Genomic DNA, 13,867 nt, shown 5'->3' with positions numbered 1-13,867 from the left:
ATCTGGTACAGACTTTCCAGCCTGCTCTTGCATTTCATTGCATTGAACCTTTGAGCCATTTTCATGCTAGAGATGACTACTATATAATTGTGTATGTTCAGAGATGATCAGGCAGTGCCTTCCCACGCAGTTGTGCTCACAGTAAATCGTGCGTGTGTGACACCTAGGCCTGTTTCAGTACTGTGCTGGAGGAGAAATTGAATTTCCAGTCCCTATCTGTTGTCTGGGGAATTGGTCTGATGGCAGACTTGTGCTTAACACCATATCAGAAAATAAATGAAAGATCACTACAAAATATGTCAGCCAAATCTTAAGACCTTGTATTATAGTTTAGGGCATACAACAGGCCGTCTGCAGACATATTTTTATTGCTGCTCTTGATCTTTTTCCCGTTTTTTCAGGAAGCCTTTTTCTCTATTAGGGGAAAAAAAACAAAGGGAAAGAGATTTCTTAATGCTTTTATTAAATTTGCATGCTTCGATGGATTTCTGTAAGGGGTAAAAGTGTAAATGCATGCTGTACAGTACTATATTCTTGTCTCCATTACAATAAAAGCATTCCTTTGTAAATGTTCATTAGCTGCATTCACTAGCTAATTACTTTTAAAAATATTTGATTACAGGAGCAATTCACAGCAATGAGGGATCTCTATATGAAGAATGGTCAAGGGTTTGCACTAGTATATTCTATAACAGCACAGTCCACATTTAACGACTTACAGGACCTGCGGGAACAGATTTTACGGGTTAAGGACACTGAAGATGTAAGTAGACTATTTTTTCTTCTGCAAATGGTTAAAATGTGTTTGTAAGTAAACATACAGGAATGGGTGAGCAAAATTTCCTTCCAAGAATATTCTTTGCTGTATAGCAAAGTTTTGTGTTGAACTAAGTTTCCTTAGTATTGTTTGTTACTTTCAGTGTTGTTGTTTGAGGTCCAACACCTGCTAAGGGGCATAATGAAACCAGATTTTCACATGTACTGGAAATCTAATAGTCTTTGGAAATGGTGGGAGTTGACTGAAAACAACATTTTTTTTTTTTTTTTTCCCCTCCTTTTAACTCCTTTCCAGTATTTGCATGTTCTTCTTTCACTGTCCTTTAGCGGTACTTTATTTCCCCCAAAGTTAAGGAAAAATAATAGTTGAACTCACCAATAATGATGTTCTTAGTAGATCTGCAGCTGTCTTACAGCGGAGACTAACATTGCTTTTCCTAAATGTATGAAGCGGAAATTGAAGTACAAAGCCGTGACGTTTCCTGAAGGTCAGCTGTGGAGTCTCTCGAGTCCTGGAGCAGGGCAGTGTTGTACGCTGTGCCCTCTGTGCCGTTCACATGCGTACAGGGTCATAATCCAAGTTAACGAACTTGAACTGCAAACAGAAAGGACATGTGCAGCTTACTGACCAAACTGTGCTTTGTACTTTAAGTGTCATTAGTATTAATAGCCTTTTTTGGGAAAATCGCTGAACGCTCCTTTATTTTCATTTCTCTGTGTGCGAGGGCAGCATCAGTAGGGGCTGGGGAGGCGGGATGGGAGCCTGTTCAGTCGCCTCCGCTCCGGCTGCGGGAGGTGTTCGTTAGATGAAGTAGCCCTGGGTCTTGTTGCATGAAGTAGAGATTCCCTTACTGTAGCTGTGCAGAGTCTCTTGGTTTGTGAGCTCTGCTTCACTCAAATCCGTCAGAACCAAAACTTTCACAGAATTTTAGGTTATTGTATGAAAATGTGCTTATCTCTTTCTGAAGGAAAGGAGGATGTTTAAGGGTCTGTGGCTGTGGTCTGTTGTTCCCGTGACGTGCGTGTGTGAGCAGGGAGGGTTCAGCTTTGCACTGCGGGCGTGCCTGTCCCTGTGAATGGCAATGGCACGCTGCAGACCCCCCTCGCAGTCCGAGGCTTTGAAACTCTCGACAGTTTTCTTTGTTCCTTCTGTTGTTTGACAAAATCTGTAACCCAAAGGAGATCACGTGGTTGTGTGTATTAAATCATGAAAAGACTCTGGAAGAGTCTTAGCTAGTGACGCAAGGTTGTAATTTTGGTTGTTTAAATCCCTTTTTAAAATAAAGAAAATTTACATCAAGATAGTTTGCATGCAGTCCTGTTTGACAGAAGAAAACTATTTACCATGTTTCCAGTTCAGGCCCCAGCTCCTGTAACTGGAGCTCCTTGGTGGGCTTTTAATTTCTGAACATGTGGTGTAGGTGAGGTTGCCAGTGGCTTTTGCCATGGTAGCCATGTGGCTGGTGGAGATGTGTGGGAACTCTCTCGCTGTGTAGGCTCCCTCCAAAAGAAGCTGAAAGGAATTTTTTTTTTTGCCTAACAGTTGGTAATGTATTCAAGGGTTTGTCCTGAGGAGTATGAAAAAGATTGCCTATTTTTTTCCACTGACAGCTTAAAAGTAGCCGCTGCCTTTGACGTCGACTGCTTTCGGGTTGTGTCAGCCGCTTTATGGCTCCGCAGCGGAGCTGTGGAAGCAGCAGCCGCCGCCTCTCGCTCGCAGCCCGTACCTCCTTGCAGCGCTGCTGCGGCTGGGGGAGCGGTGCCGATCGGTGCAGGGCTGGGACAGGTATTTAGGCCTCGTCCTAGGTAAGCTGTGTGCATTGTATTTAAATAGCCGTTCAGGAAAAGGCAGTTTGAGCAAGGAGCAGAGCGCGCCGGGGTGGGACAAGCACAGCCCCCAGCTCAGCTGTTCCGGGGCTGAGGGCAACCTCTCAGGGCTGCTGCTTTCTCTTGGATCTTCACTGTCCCGTATCCTGATTACCTTGTTTTGTGAATGGCTTTGGTTCCCTCCTTGGTTTAACAAGCTGAACTTCTATTTATGCAAAACTGATTTTCATTTAGGTAGGGATTATGCTTGCATAAATCCCTGGTAACATGAGTCCTTATGAGCCTCTCGGTCAGAGCCCAGCGCTTCGCTCAGCTGCACTCGCTGGAGGGGAATCTGCACCGTAAGCTGGTCAAGTTCATCAGACAATAGAGACTGTTGCTTTCGTTTTTACTTCAGTGATTTGATTTAATTATTAAAATGCATTTATTTATTTTGTGTTAGGGGGATGTTACTTGTTGAATCCAAGCTAGAGAACCTTTTGAACATTTAAACCATGTTCTGCTGAGTTAGGAAAATGCACTCCTTCCTGTATGTAGTTTCAGAATGTGTCTTTTAAAGTCCCAATACTTAAACCATTAAATTATGTATGTCTAACAAAGTTTAAATTCCAGTCTTCTACATGAAATAGTAAATGATCGAAAGCTAGTTGTTCATCAGACTCCGTTTTTGGCTCTATGATAAAAAATTTTGAAGTAACCTTATACAGAGTTTCACGTCTTTCAAACCTATACTGTTTACACATCTAAGTATCACTTTTTTCCCTATTATTTCACATCTTAATATACTTTATTTTTTTTGCTGAACATGTTCAAAACACATTCTCATATTTTGGTATGAGAAAATTTCTCTTAACTATCTAGAAAACTGTAAAGAATGGGATTAAGCTGATATAGTTGTAAATATCCTGTTGGTCTCTGATGTGAAATAAGCTTTTTTGGATTTGCCTCATCTGTATTGTGACTTCAGGTTTCTGATGTAATGAGTAAAACTTACTTCTGAAAAATAAAAATGTGATCATTTTCTAATCAGTATGGCTGTGAGTTTTAAATACAAAAATTAATCTTGAGTGTAGTTGAATTGGGAAGAGACTACAAATATTAACATTGAAGTAGATTAAAAACATACAGTGTGTTGTAAATTACCAGAGGAAGTGGATAATGATTTATTTTCCATCTGGAAAGTACTCATTTTCTGTTCAAAGAATTAAATGCTTCAGGAAATGGAGTGGAGTGCACACCCATTATCAACAGTTCTTTAGGGTTTTTTTTTCTACTTTTACATAGTGTAAGGGAAACAGGATGCTGTCACTGCTGCGTGCATGCAGAGCACTGCAGTGCGTCCTGCAGATCTTGGCTGTGGTCTCACGTTTCAGAATCCACCTTAGCTCTGGCTGTCTCGTCCCCTAAGATCTATGAGAGGCAGGTTGTAAAAGCGAACTTCAAAATGATATGTAACCCACAATTCTCAGGCGTAGAAAGTCCTGAACTGCGTATCTGTCTCCAGACTGGCGGTGAAGATGTGCGGGCTGGAGCTGGGGAGCCGTGCAGTGTTTGGCTGGGTGCCCCAGCTGCACGGCCCTTGGGGAAGGGTCCTGCGGGGGGGGCAGGCAGCGACTGGGGCTGTGCTGTAATCTCCTCTTGTAGGTATGGAAGTGGCACCTCAGGGTAGGTAGTTTTGGTTGTTACGGAGTTCTTTTGGGTGCTTTGGGTGTTTTTTGTTTCCTTGTTTAAGGTGTTTTCTACCTGTTTGTGACGTCTTGGTGGGCTGCAGCTGTGGTAGAGACTGCCTGAGAAGCAGAGAAAGCCTTCTGAAATTATATATTGGGGCATTATTTCTAAGATGTCTTAGTACTGTTTTTAATCTATCTTTTTGCCCGATTTCTTTCTCGTAAGAGTTTTAACTCAATATCTAAACATAACTGATGAGAGCAAGTCTCCTGCTGCTTACACTCACCAAGGCTTACTCTGATACTTTCAGAGACAAATGGATTTATAACTTAATGAGAGCAGACTGCGTTTGGCTCTCCGCAGCACCAAGCAAATACAATCACAGCCCCAGTGAGAAACCAGGGAGCTACGGCTGAGCAGGAGACCTTGTCCTTTCTATTGTCCCTTGTGCCGTTCGTGGGAGGGCTGTCCCAGGTCTCTGGGCAAGCCGAGGGACCCCTCCTTTCCATGCAGCCTAATGCAGACACATTGGTAATAACCATTTACTACAGCCAAGGTCATTTTCCTACGGTATTACATTTCTCTGTTTTTCTGTAGGAAATGTCACAAGGAACATGGTTTCCCCAAGGCACTTTCTTCCTCATGAAGGAGCAAGAAGGTGACCCACCCAGACACTTCAGAAAGCCAGCAGCTTAAGGAGAGGGGCAGATGCCCTTTCATCGTTGTCTTGAACAAATGATTTGCCTGTATTTGCATCATGGGTGTAGGATGAATCTTTTGAACACGTATCAAATGTTTGTTTTAATATTACATGAGATTATTTATTGGAAGTGATGTGCTTTCAGGAGCTGAGCTGCTAGGTGGTCACTAGTTGGAAATTTTAATTATTCTGAGCTAGTAAATATCAAGCGCAGTGTTTGTGCCTTTTGTAGTGAACATCCTGTTTTCTGTGTGTATGCAAAACATGTCAGTAGTATGATATCGTATTGAGGTGAGAAAGGTCTTGTGCACAGGGCTCTTGGAATACGTGGCTGCACAGGACTCTTCCTTTTTATTCCAAGTCCAGGGCAGTGCTTTTCAAAGGTGTTTCCATTTATTGTTGTGTGGCTTGACAACAGGTTGACAAGACAGGTCAAAGGGGCTGAAACATACAATGTATGTCTTAAAACACATGCTGCATGTTCTGTTGTCTGAAATAGGCTAAGTTGGCAGGCAATTTAGCCTACTGTCACATGAAAGTCCTGAAATGCATTTCGGTAGTAAATTAAGTTTTTGACTAGACTGGCATTGGGTGTAGAGACCAGAAAATAAATCTTTACTAACTTAAGATTGTGCTGAATTATTACCATTTGGTTTTACAGTGTCCTCCGTGTGTTTAATTCTTAGTGAACCAGGGTGTCTAGAGTATGGACTTTCTTCAGCCCTTTCCCAGCAGGCATCTAAATTCCAGTCTAGTCGGTCAGCTCTGCTGAACTTCAGATTTTTATTGTTTTTCATACTGTCTGTATTTACCCCCCTCCTCACGTGCCTTTGTAAGCCATAGCATTACAGTCCATGTTGTACGTTAATTTGCTGATGCATCTCTTGTTCTTGCTTGTCTCCTCGCCAGGTTCCAATGATTCTGGTTGGCAATAAATGTGACCTGGAGGAAGAGCGTGTAGTCGGCAAAGAACAGGGTCAAAACTTAGCAAGACAGTGGTGTAACTGTGCCTTTCTAGAATCGTCTGCAAAGTCTAAAATCAACGTTAATGAGGTAACTATCAGCTGTTCCCTTGTCTTTCCTACTTCAGCATGAATGCCACATTAAACCAGCATGCGGTCCTTCATATTATTTCTTCATCAGGAAGATTCAGGATGATTCTGAAATCTCAGCCTAAGAAAGGCTTGTGATGCAGTGTATTTAGCTACTGCTTTCTGTTTCTTTTAAGGAGATCTGCTCCTTTTTCTCTGTAAAGGGTGGGTGACTTCTCCAGGTAAGTACTTTCTATAGCGTGTGTCAGAGGACATGAATAGCAGAGGGTCCTGAGTAAGCCCAGTTAACTGGATGACTCTTAGCTTCAATAAACTTTATCTGGAAAGTATACTTTTTCAAGATTGCTGCTGCTGCTATTCAGAACGTGGATTATGCCCCATTGTATTACTTGTCATGTTGCGTAGTGTTGGCTGTTGTTTTCGAAGTATTTGCTTTTCACATTCCTGCTACGTCTGGTTGCTCAAGCAGACATCCCATCGCAGTCCTCCTCTGGTAAGCCACTAACTTACTGAGACCATGTCCAAACGTACATCTGTGTAAGCAGTTCCTCGTGTTTAAATGAGAAACGCCTATGCAATCGGTGTGCCTTTTGCTGCTGCCCGAGGTAGTGTAGTTCTGCTGAGGGAGCTCTGCTTGACATCAGGCACCAAGTTTTTATTTTCTGCTGTGAATTATCTGGCTGTGACAGAGGCCAGGTTTCCAGCCACAAAAGCTAAGGTGACCCCATCGAGCATAGCTGTTTTGGTGCCAGGAGATAACGGGGACCGTTGAGGAGGCTGTGTGATAAGCAGGAGCAGTAGGATCTTGGACTGGACCCAGCGTTAATTTGGCAGCTAGTGGGACGTGCACAGCACTGCATCCCTCTGAGAGGGAAGGGAGCTCCCGGCTGCATGAATTGCAGCTTCTGTGGTTGGGATTAGCCTAGCTGTAGTGCACGCTAATCTAACCCGGTAAATATAGCTCACTGAGCTAGACTCCTGCCAGAAGGGATTTTTGTGTGTGTGTGTCCGAGCTGTAGTAAAACTATGACTGTTAATGAAGAAACTAGTAGCTCAGTCATCGAACAGATCACCATGGAGTGTAACAAACTCTGTTTTATTTGTATTTCCACAGTTTGTGGCAGAGATTGACCTCTCAGTAGCCAAAGGTGCCGTAAAGCTCTCCCGAGAGCTGTGCAGGAAAGGAGGTTCTCTAGTAGGCAGAACACTGAGCTGTCCTGGGGCGAATGCACGCCCGTGGTTTACATACAGTCATCCTTAACGTGTGAATCCTGTGTCTCCGTATTTCCCCATCATGTCTGCTGCCTCCAGTGAGACTCAGATCATAGAGAAGAAAATTATTATCTGGAAAATTAGTTTCTGGTTTTATTGTGATCTTAATTTTCTGGTTTTCTGCCAATTTATATTGTCTAGTTATGAAAAGCATAAAAGCTGAGGAAATCAAAGAGAAGAAACGCTGTGAATCAAGCAACTTACTGTACTGGTTATTTGTTTGTTCTGCTGGCTCATGGACTGGGGAAGCGTTTGCATTATTCTGGGTTTTGTTTTTGCTTTTTTTGCTACTTTTGGACTTTCTAACTTTGTTAAAATCTAGGCTAAAGGGTGATAAATTTCTACATGCATTTGCTGAAAGTGGTCATCCAGATAATAAGCTTTTAATACAGAGTCAGTCTCAGTAGCAGCGCTTCAGATGTCTTTCTGGTCAGCTGCGTGATGCTCTTGCACCACACTGACTCTTCTTAGGTATAGTGGCATTCCTGAAACCTTGTTGCCGACTTCTGTACTCACAGTCAGTACTAGCACTTAAATGATCTCACTTTAGATTTTTTTTCAGAGGGATTTTTTCCCCTGCCTTAGCCCTGGGAAGGTGAGAGGGGTCTACTCAGAACATTCAAGGATCTTGTTTGCCAGAGCAGAGATGGTTGGTGCCTCCAGAAAGTCAGACTCCTCCTGCACATCATAATCACATTCAAATCATCTTCGCTCTTGTTTATAAAGACTTAAATACTGAAAGCTGTTTTGCATCAGGATAGAAGATACCACTTGTTAATTGGTTTCTCCTACAGAAACTTTTTCTTTGTATCTCATCTGTACACTGTTGAACATCTTGGCTCTGTCCGTTGGAGAATACAAACTGCTACTTTTGCCTGAGGCTGACAGTAGAAAACAGTAGCAATAAGCTTAGGAAAGGAGTAGTATGAGCAACTCAAATGCTATTATAAAATATTTTACATGAGAGCTTGATAAAGCCACCATCATGTTCATTTCATTTGAAACTAGTGCTTTTTCATGTAGGTAATAGCTGGAAAAACTTAGATTTCCAGTTGTTGCCATTTTTGATAAACTGTTTCTTTGTCTTCTGAGTTTCTTTGGAATCAACAAGAATTTGTGAGCTGTCAGCCACTCCAGGAAAGAAAAAAGTAAACAAGGACAAGGGTGGAGCCTTCTGAAGGTTTAAATATTTCTCCTCAATACTGTGACCCGGCTCCAAGCGTTTTTGCAAAGCTCATTTTGCTATAAATGGTTTGAGTATTGCTGGGAAAACAACTCACAGCAAAAGCGTTCACAAGAAACTCGTTTCTGAAGCTGAAAGAGGCCCCTGTGCTCGTCCCCTTCTGGAAATGTCTGAGTTCAGGGCAGATGTTTTGCTTCTCCTTGCTAATTTTATTAATAAACTCAAAAGATTAGACCAGGCAAAAAGGTTCAGTGATTAACAGCTCGAAACTGTTTGGCAAAGAGGAAAATGAACGGTGCATCCTGTGCAGCGGGTGAATGGAGACCACTTCTGAAGGTGAAAGCCAAGGAGAAGGGATGCCTTGCCCTACAGTGACAATACGCTGCTGCTGGCATAGCAGTGCTCTGCAGAGACGCTCGCCAGCCCTGACAGCCCCAGTGAGAAGACGATCCTTAAGGATATTATGCCTGTCTTTTAAACAACCTTTTGTCATTCCCCGGTTTTCTCCCATTTTTCCAAAGCCAAGGGATTTGTTGCAATTTCATTGCCGTGCTCTTCTGAAGCCTTTGGTCCTATGCAGCCTGAAGGAGAAAGCTGTATGCTGCAGGATATGAGTTTACAGCTCCCTTATATTCTGCACACTGATGTGAGCTCTGTGCACTCTTGTTCCCTAAGCAGTTGCTTGAGAAATATGTTTAAGTAAATGCAAGCAGTTCTATTGAACTTGTAAGACTGCAGCCACCAGGAAAGAGTATCAGCTTGCCAACCTGCCTAATTTTTGACACTTGCATAGTGTTTTATCACTTTGATTTTTTCAGTTTGTGTTTTTCATTTTCAGATCTTTTATGACCTGGTCAGACAGATAAATAGAAAAACACCAGTGGAAAAGAAGAAGCCTAAAAAGAAATCCTGTCTGCTGCTTTAGACTCCCATTGTGCAGCAGCTCTGAGCCAGGTAAGAGGTGTCTGAATTCTGCCTACAGCTCAGACAATCAGACCGTGAGCTGCTCCCAACAGAGAGGACTCGCTCCCCTTCCCTCCACTCCTCTTCCTTCTGTCTGCTCCCAAATATAAAATTCTGCGTTTGTTGGACTTTTTTTAAAAAGTCAGCTGTACTGATGGACCTGGCAGAGAAATAGCTGCTGCTCTCCCTTTCTCCTTTGGCTTGGGTTGATGAGTGCGACAGAGCAGGCACTTCCTTTTTACTCTTCCAGGTTCTTCCTCTGTCTTGTGACACTGTGCTCTGAGCCACCGTGGCTCAGTTTTGCTTCCTTTTTATCCTCTGCTGAAATTTGGTAGCATCTATGTAACCTGTGTTATTGCTGCCGCTGCTGTCTCAGTCCTAGGTGCTATGGGGACAATTGCAAATTGGTTTGGGTGGGACATGGATTTCAATGGCACAGAAATAAAAAGCTGCCCACCAAAAAAACACCCCAAGGTTGGACATAGCTATAAATAATCTTCCTGTGTATCTTGGCAGGGTACTCTGTGCTTACAGCTGTTCTGTCGCACTCCTGAAAGAAAACAGCATTTCTGTAGCTTCAGGTTTTGGACAGAAATATCACCTAGGCTGCCCCGTGAGCTGTTAGCCTGTCAGCACACGAGCGTGCTGCGTGGCGCATTCGGAGGCAGAGAAGGGTGCGGGGTAGTGGCCCACCTCGGCACTAGGAAGGAAGAATCGGTCAGAAAGCAAGCAGATCGTCCCGAAGGGCGGTTGTAGCCCAAAGCGCACTCAGCCTGCGAGCGCAGCAGGGCAGAGCGGCAGCCCGGCTCTGTAGGGACGAGTCGGGGAGGAATGAACTGACGGCAGCGCTCTGCCTGCACTGCCTGCCTTCGTCACCTTGGGCTGCGCAGGCTGTCAACTTCTGGTGGTTTCTGTGGCCCATCGGCAGCTCTGTGTTCTGTTCTTTAGTTTCATAAATGGGTGCAGTGCAGCTGGCAAAGCAACTCAAGTGCCCTTGTCCTGCAGCGTTTAAGACAAACTCCTGGTCATAGAAGGATTTCAGGGATGAATTCCTGAAAACAGGCGGCTCTCTGCCTTCCGCCAGATCTGAAGGGCGTGCGGTAGATGGCCTTTTATGTAGCCTAGGTGTGACTGAGTAGGGTAAGTGGAGCTATGCAGTTAACCTGGCTTCTGATGACTTGTGCTTTATTGATTGATGAGAGTCTCTTATCATGAGCTTTGAATGCCAGAAAATAATAGCTTAGGGTTGTGGGGAAACAATGGCTTTAGGAAAAGAAATTGAAGAGTACGTCTTAAGTGGCTTTTCCTGTTCCTCAGGTGATATATCTGAATTTAGCTAGTGTGGCGTCAGCCAGGATGACTGCTTGGAGACGGGCTTCCCCAGCCCCGGGGAGGACGTGCTCCCTGCCGGGCTCGGCATGGCTCTGCCCTCGCCCTCCTGCCCGGGATCCTGCGCCGCAAAGCCCAGCGTCAGCAGCAGCGTAGCGCTGAAATATCAGCAACTGCTAAAGGAGTTCCTGCACTCAGTCAATTACTGATGAGACTTCTCATAACGTTGACTTCTACCCATGCCCCCAAACCTGCTCTAGATGGTCAAAACACTTCACAGCGTCTCCCCCATTCTTTGTCAGTCTCTTCCCAATTCATTGCCTGTTACGGCTGGAATAGGGCTCGGGGAGGTCTCCAACTCACTAGCCTTTAAGAGCGTCTCAGAGATACAAAAGATGAAATCCCTCCCTTAAATTGTTCGTCCGTTGCTGAATTCCAAACGCACTTGAAGGCTGCCTGTCTCGTAAAGCAGATGAGTTAGGAGGGCACTGTTGTTATCACAGCAGAAAGACAGGGTGGCGGCTGGCTGTCACGGCTCTGCTGCAGTCGTGATAAAACAAGAACTTGGTTCTTAGAGGTGTAGTTTCCAGAGTCTCTTTTCTTTCTGTACCTCTGAACTCGGAGGATGGTAGGAACGAACGCCAGTACTGGAGGAAGATAAGCCCTTCCTGCTGAACTGCTGCGTGTTTTCACAAGCCTGGGTGCGGGCCGTTGTCTGGGGAAGCTTTCAGGCCCTTGTTCGAGATCATTCATCTCGTGGGTAGGGTGAGAAACGCCCCCTCCATCATCTTTTTTTACTTTTTTCTAGATTGCAGGAATGAAGAACTGTTGCCTAAATGGAAAGTGCCAGCATTCCCGACTTCAAAACCTTATGGAAATTAATAACATATCTGAAGAAGCTTCTCCTGTTTTTATATACTATGAGAAGAATTTAGATCATAAAATGGTTTGCACACAGTCCCTGGAAAAAGAAATTGCTCTGTGTATATCTCTTGGAAATTTAAGACAATAGTACTCCTCCTTTGCAATAGCAGTTAACAGATGTGAAAATAAATATAATTGACTCTAGTGTATGATTATACAAAGGAGCATGGATGCATTTCAAATGTTAGATATTGCTACTATAATTAAAGTTTCATATTGACCCTTTTATCATAATTTCTCCCCATCAAGCACTAAAAATGTTCCACCGTTATATTTTATATCTATAACTATAGATATATATTATCTGAAATTTCCCTTTGAACTCACTGCAACAAATAACTTTTTGAGTCATTGACTTCGTTTTATATTTAAAAGTTACGGAATATCATTATTTTCATTCTGCCATTATATTCTAATTAAAAATGTTTGTGCATAATGCTTTGGAAAAATGGGTCTTTTATAGGAAAAAACTGGGATAACTGATTTCTATGGCTTTAAAAGCAGAAATATATAATATACTAAACCAACTCTAATATTGCTTCTTGTGTTTTACTGTCACAGATTAAATTACAGCTTTTATGAATGATTAAATTTTAGTACATTTTCATTTTGTTTCTGTGTTTTTGTTACGGTTTCCAGGCTTTGGTTTTTATCCATGTTTTGTGAATTCCTCTTCCGTTCTGGTAGATCAAGTGTTTTTTTATAACAAATACCACCAGTATGTCGTTCTGCCGATGCGATGTCTTCACGCACGCTCCTTGTTGGATGTATTTAATCATACCACACGCTGAAGTACAGAAGGCTTCTTTTAATTAGTTTTGTATATTCTTTTGAATGTTGAAAGATTGTATTCTGCTGAAAATACTTCCTCTGTACAATTATTTTTATATGTACAAATTTGGTTTAATACTGTATCAAGGTCTGACTTGTACTATGATCTTCGGTTTCACACGATCATGTACTTCGGGGGTAGAATCCCTGTTTGACAATGCCGCCCGCCGGGCAGGAGCCGGTGATGATCTCTCACAGTCAGCATCTCGACACGAAGCTGTGGAGTTGAAAGTTGGTTCTGTGTAAATACAACTTCAACAGAGCAAACAGCTGCTTTACCTTTTTAGACAAAATCTGGCTAGCGTTACCTGATCTGCACGGTCAGCTGAAGGGGCTTTTTGTTTCTTTTTGGGCTTGTTTTTTTTTTTCCTAAATACCTTATAATACCATACCGATATGAAGAGACCCATGGGTGCTCAGCCTCGATCCTCCTGTGTATATGCAAGTAAAAGAACCGCCTTTGGGACCTGTGGGGCCCAAATCCCATCCTCGGTGCGATGCTGCTGGAATTCCTGCAGTGTTGGAGGACTCGCTCCTGCTTCGCTTCTGAGTAAGTGAGAAGAGAAATGTATCTTCACAGTGGAGAAAACTCAGGACGGACTTTGTCCTGATTGTTTAAATGGGAAATCTAAATGTAATAGCTGGTGAACAGTTGTTCCTGGACCCATTGTATAGTTTTATTGGAAACCAGAGGGGAGAAATTTCTATAAATAGCTTTTTCTAAAACTGTGTTACTGATGCAGCTGTTGAATTATACAGAGATCCCAGTTTGTAAATGCAGCCCAAACAAGACTGGATGAAAATATTTGGATGACGATAATGTGAAAACATCTGCCTACTTACAAGCTACTAGGACAACCGTAGTTACTTAGCTGATTGTCTTCAACCTACCTATGCGCTTCCTTTTTCAGGAGGAGCAGAAGCATGGTATTTGCAGGTTGGTTATCTTTACTAAATGTAAAAATATTTTAGTAATAAAGTAATTTTAATGTACATGCTGATTGCTAGACGTCTCTTCTATAAAAACAGAAACCTAACCTTAGTTTTCTAGATACAGTGCGGTATGTAAGTTCATCAGACCTCATTTCATGAATGCCAAGTGTGTGTTACACAGAAGAGCCGGCTACGTTATCTACTGCGAGCAACGCTGGGGGTGCTCAGCCTGCTGGTGCTTTTCCACATCGCTTCGGAACTTTGCGTCCCTGCAACGTCTCCCAGTCCGGCTCTTCCCGCAGTGCAACTGGTTGGGCTGGTGAAGGCAAGTCTGGCCTCTTCAGTGGCATTTTTTTGTCCAGAGCTGGATCTGCCTGGCGCAGGTCAGGGCCCGCTCCCGGAGCGCTG

General features: G+C 43.2%; 1 protein-coding gene across 4 annotated transcripts in view; it reads left to right on the top strand.

Moving 5' to 3' along the window:
- Positions 1-13,519, top strand: part of RAP1A (RAP1A, member of RAS oncogene family) — a 50,142-nt gene extending 36,623 nt beyond the window's left edge. For all 4 annotated transcript variants that reach the window (XM_050911590.1, XM_050911588.1, XM_050911586.1 and 1 more), the window contains exons 6-9: positions 623-763; positions 5,882-6,025; positions 9,318-9,433; positions 11,580-13,519. In XM_050911590.1, coding sequence (XP_050767547.1) covers positions 623-763; positions 5,882-6,025; positions 9,318-9,404 — 372 coding nt within the window. In that variant the 3' untranslated portion in view covers positions 9,405-9,433; positions 11,580-13,519. The remainder of the gene's footprint in view (positions 1-622; positions 764-5,881; positions 6,026-9,317; positions 9,434-11,579) is intronic.
- Positions 13,520-13,867: the final 348 nt, after the last annotated feature.

Source organism: Gymnogyps californianus, chromosome 27 (genome assembly GCF_018139145.2).
Source record: "Gymnogyps californianus isolate 813 chromosome 27, ASM1813914v2, whole genome shotgun sequence".
NCBI classification, from domain to species: Eukaryota; Metazoa; Chordata; class Aves; order Accipitriformes; family Cathartidae; genus Gymnogyps; species Gymnogyps californianus.
Note: the sequence above shows the minus strand (reverse complement) of the source record. Positions and strands in the feature narration are given on the sequence as shown.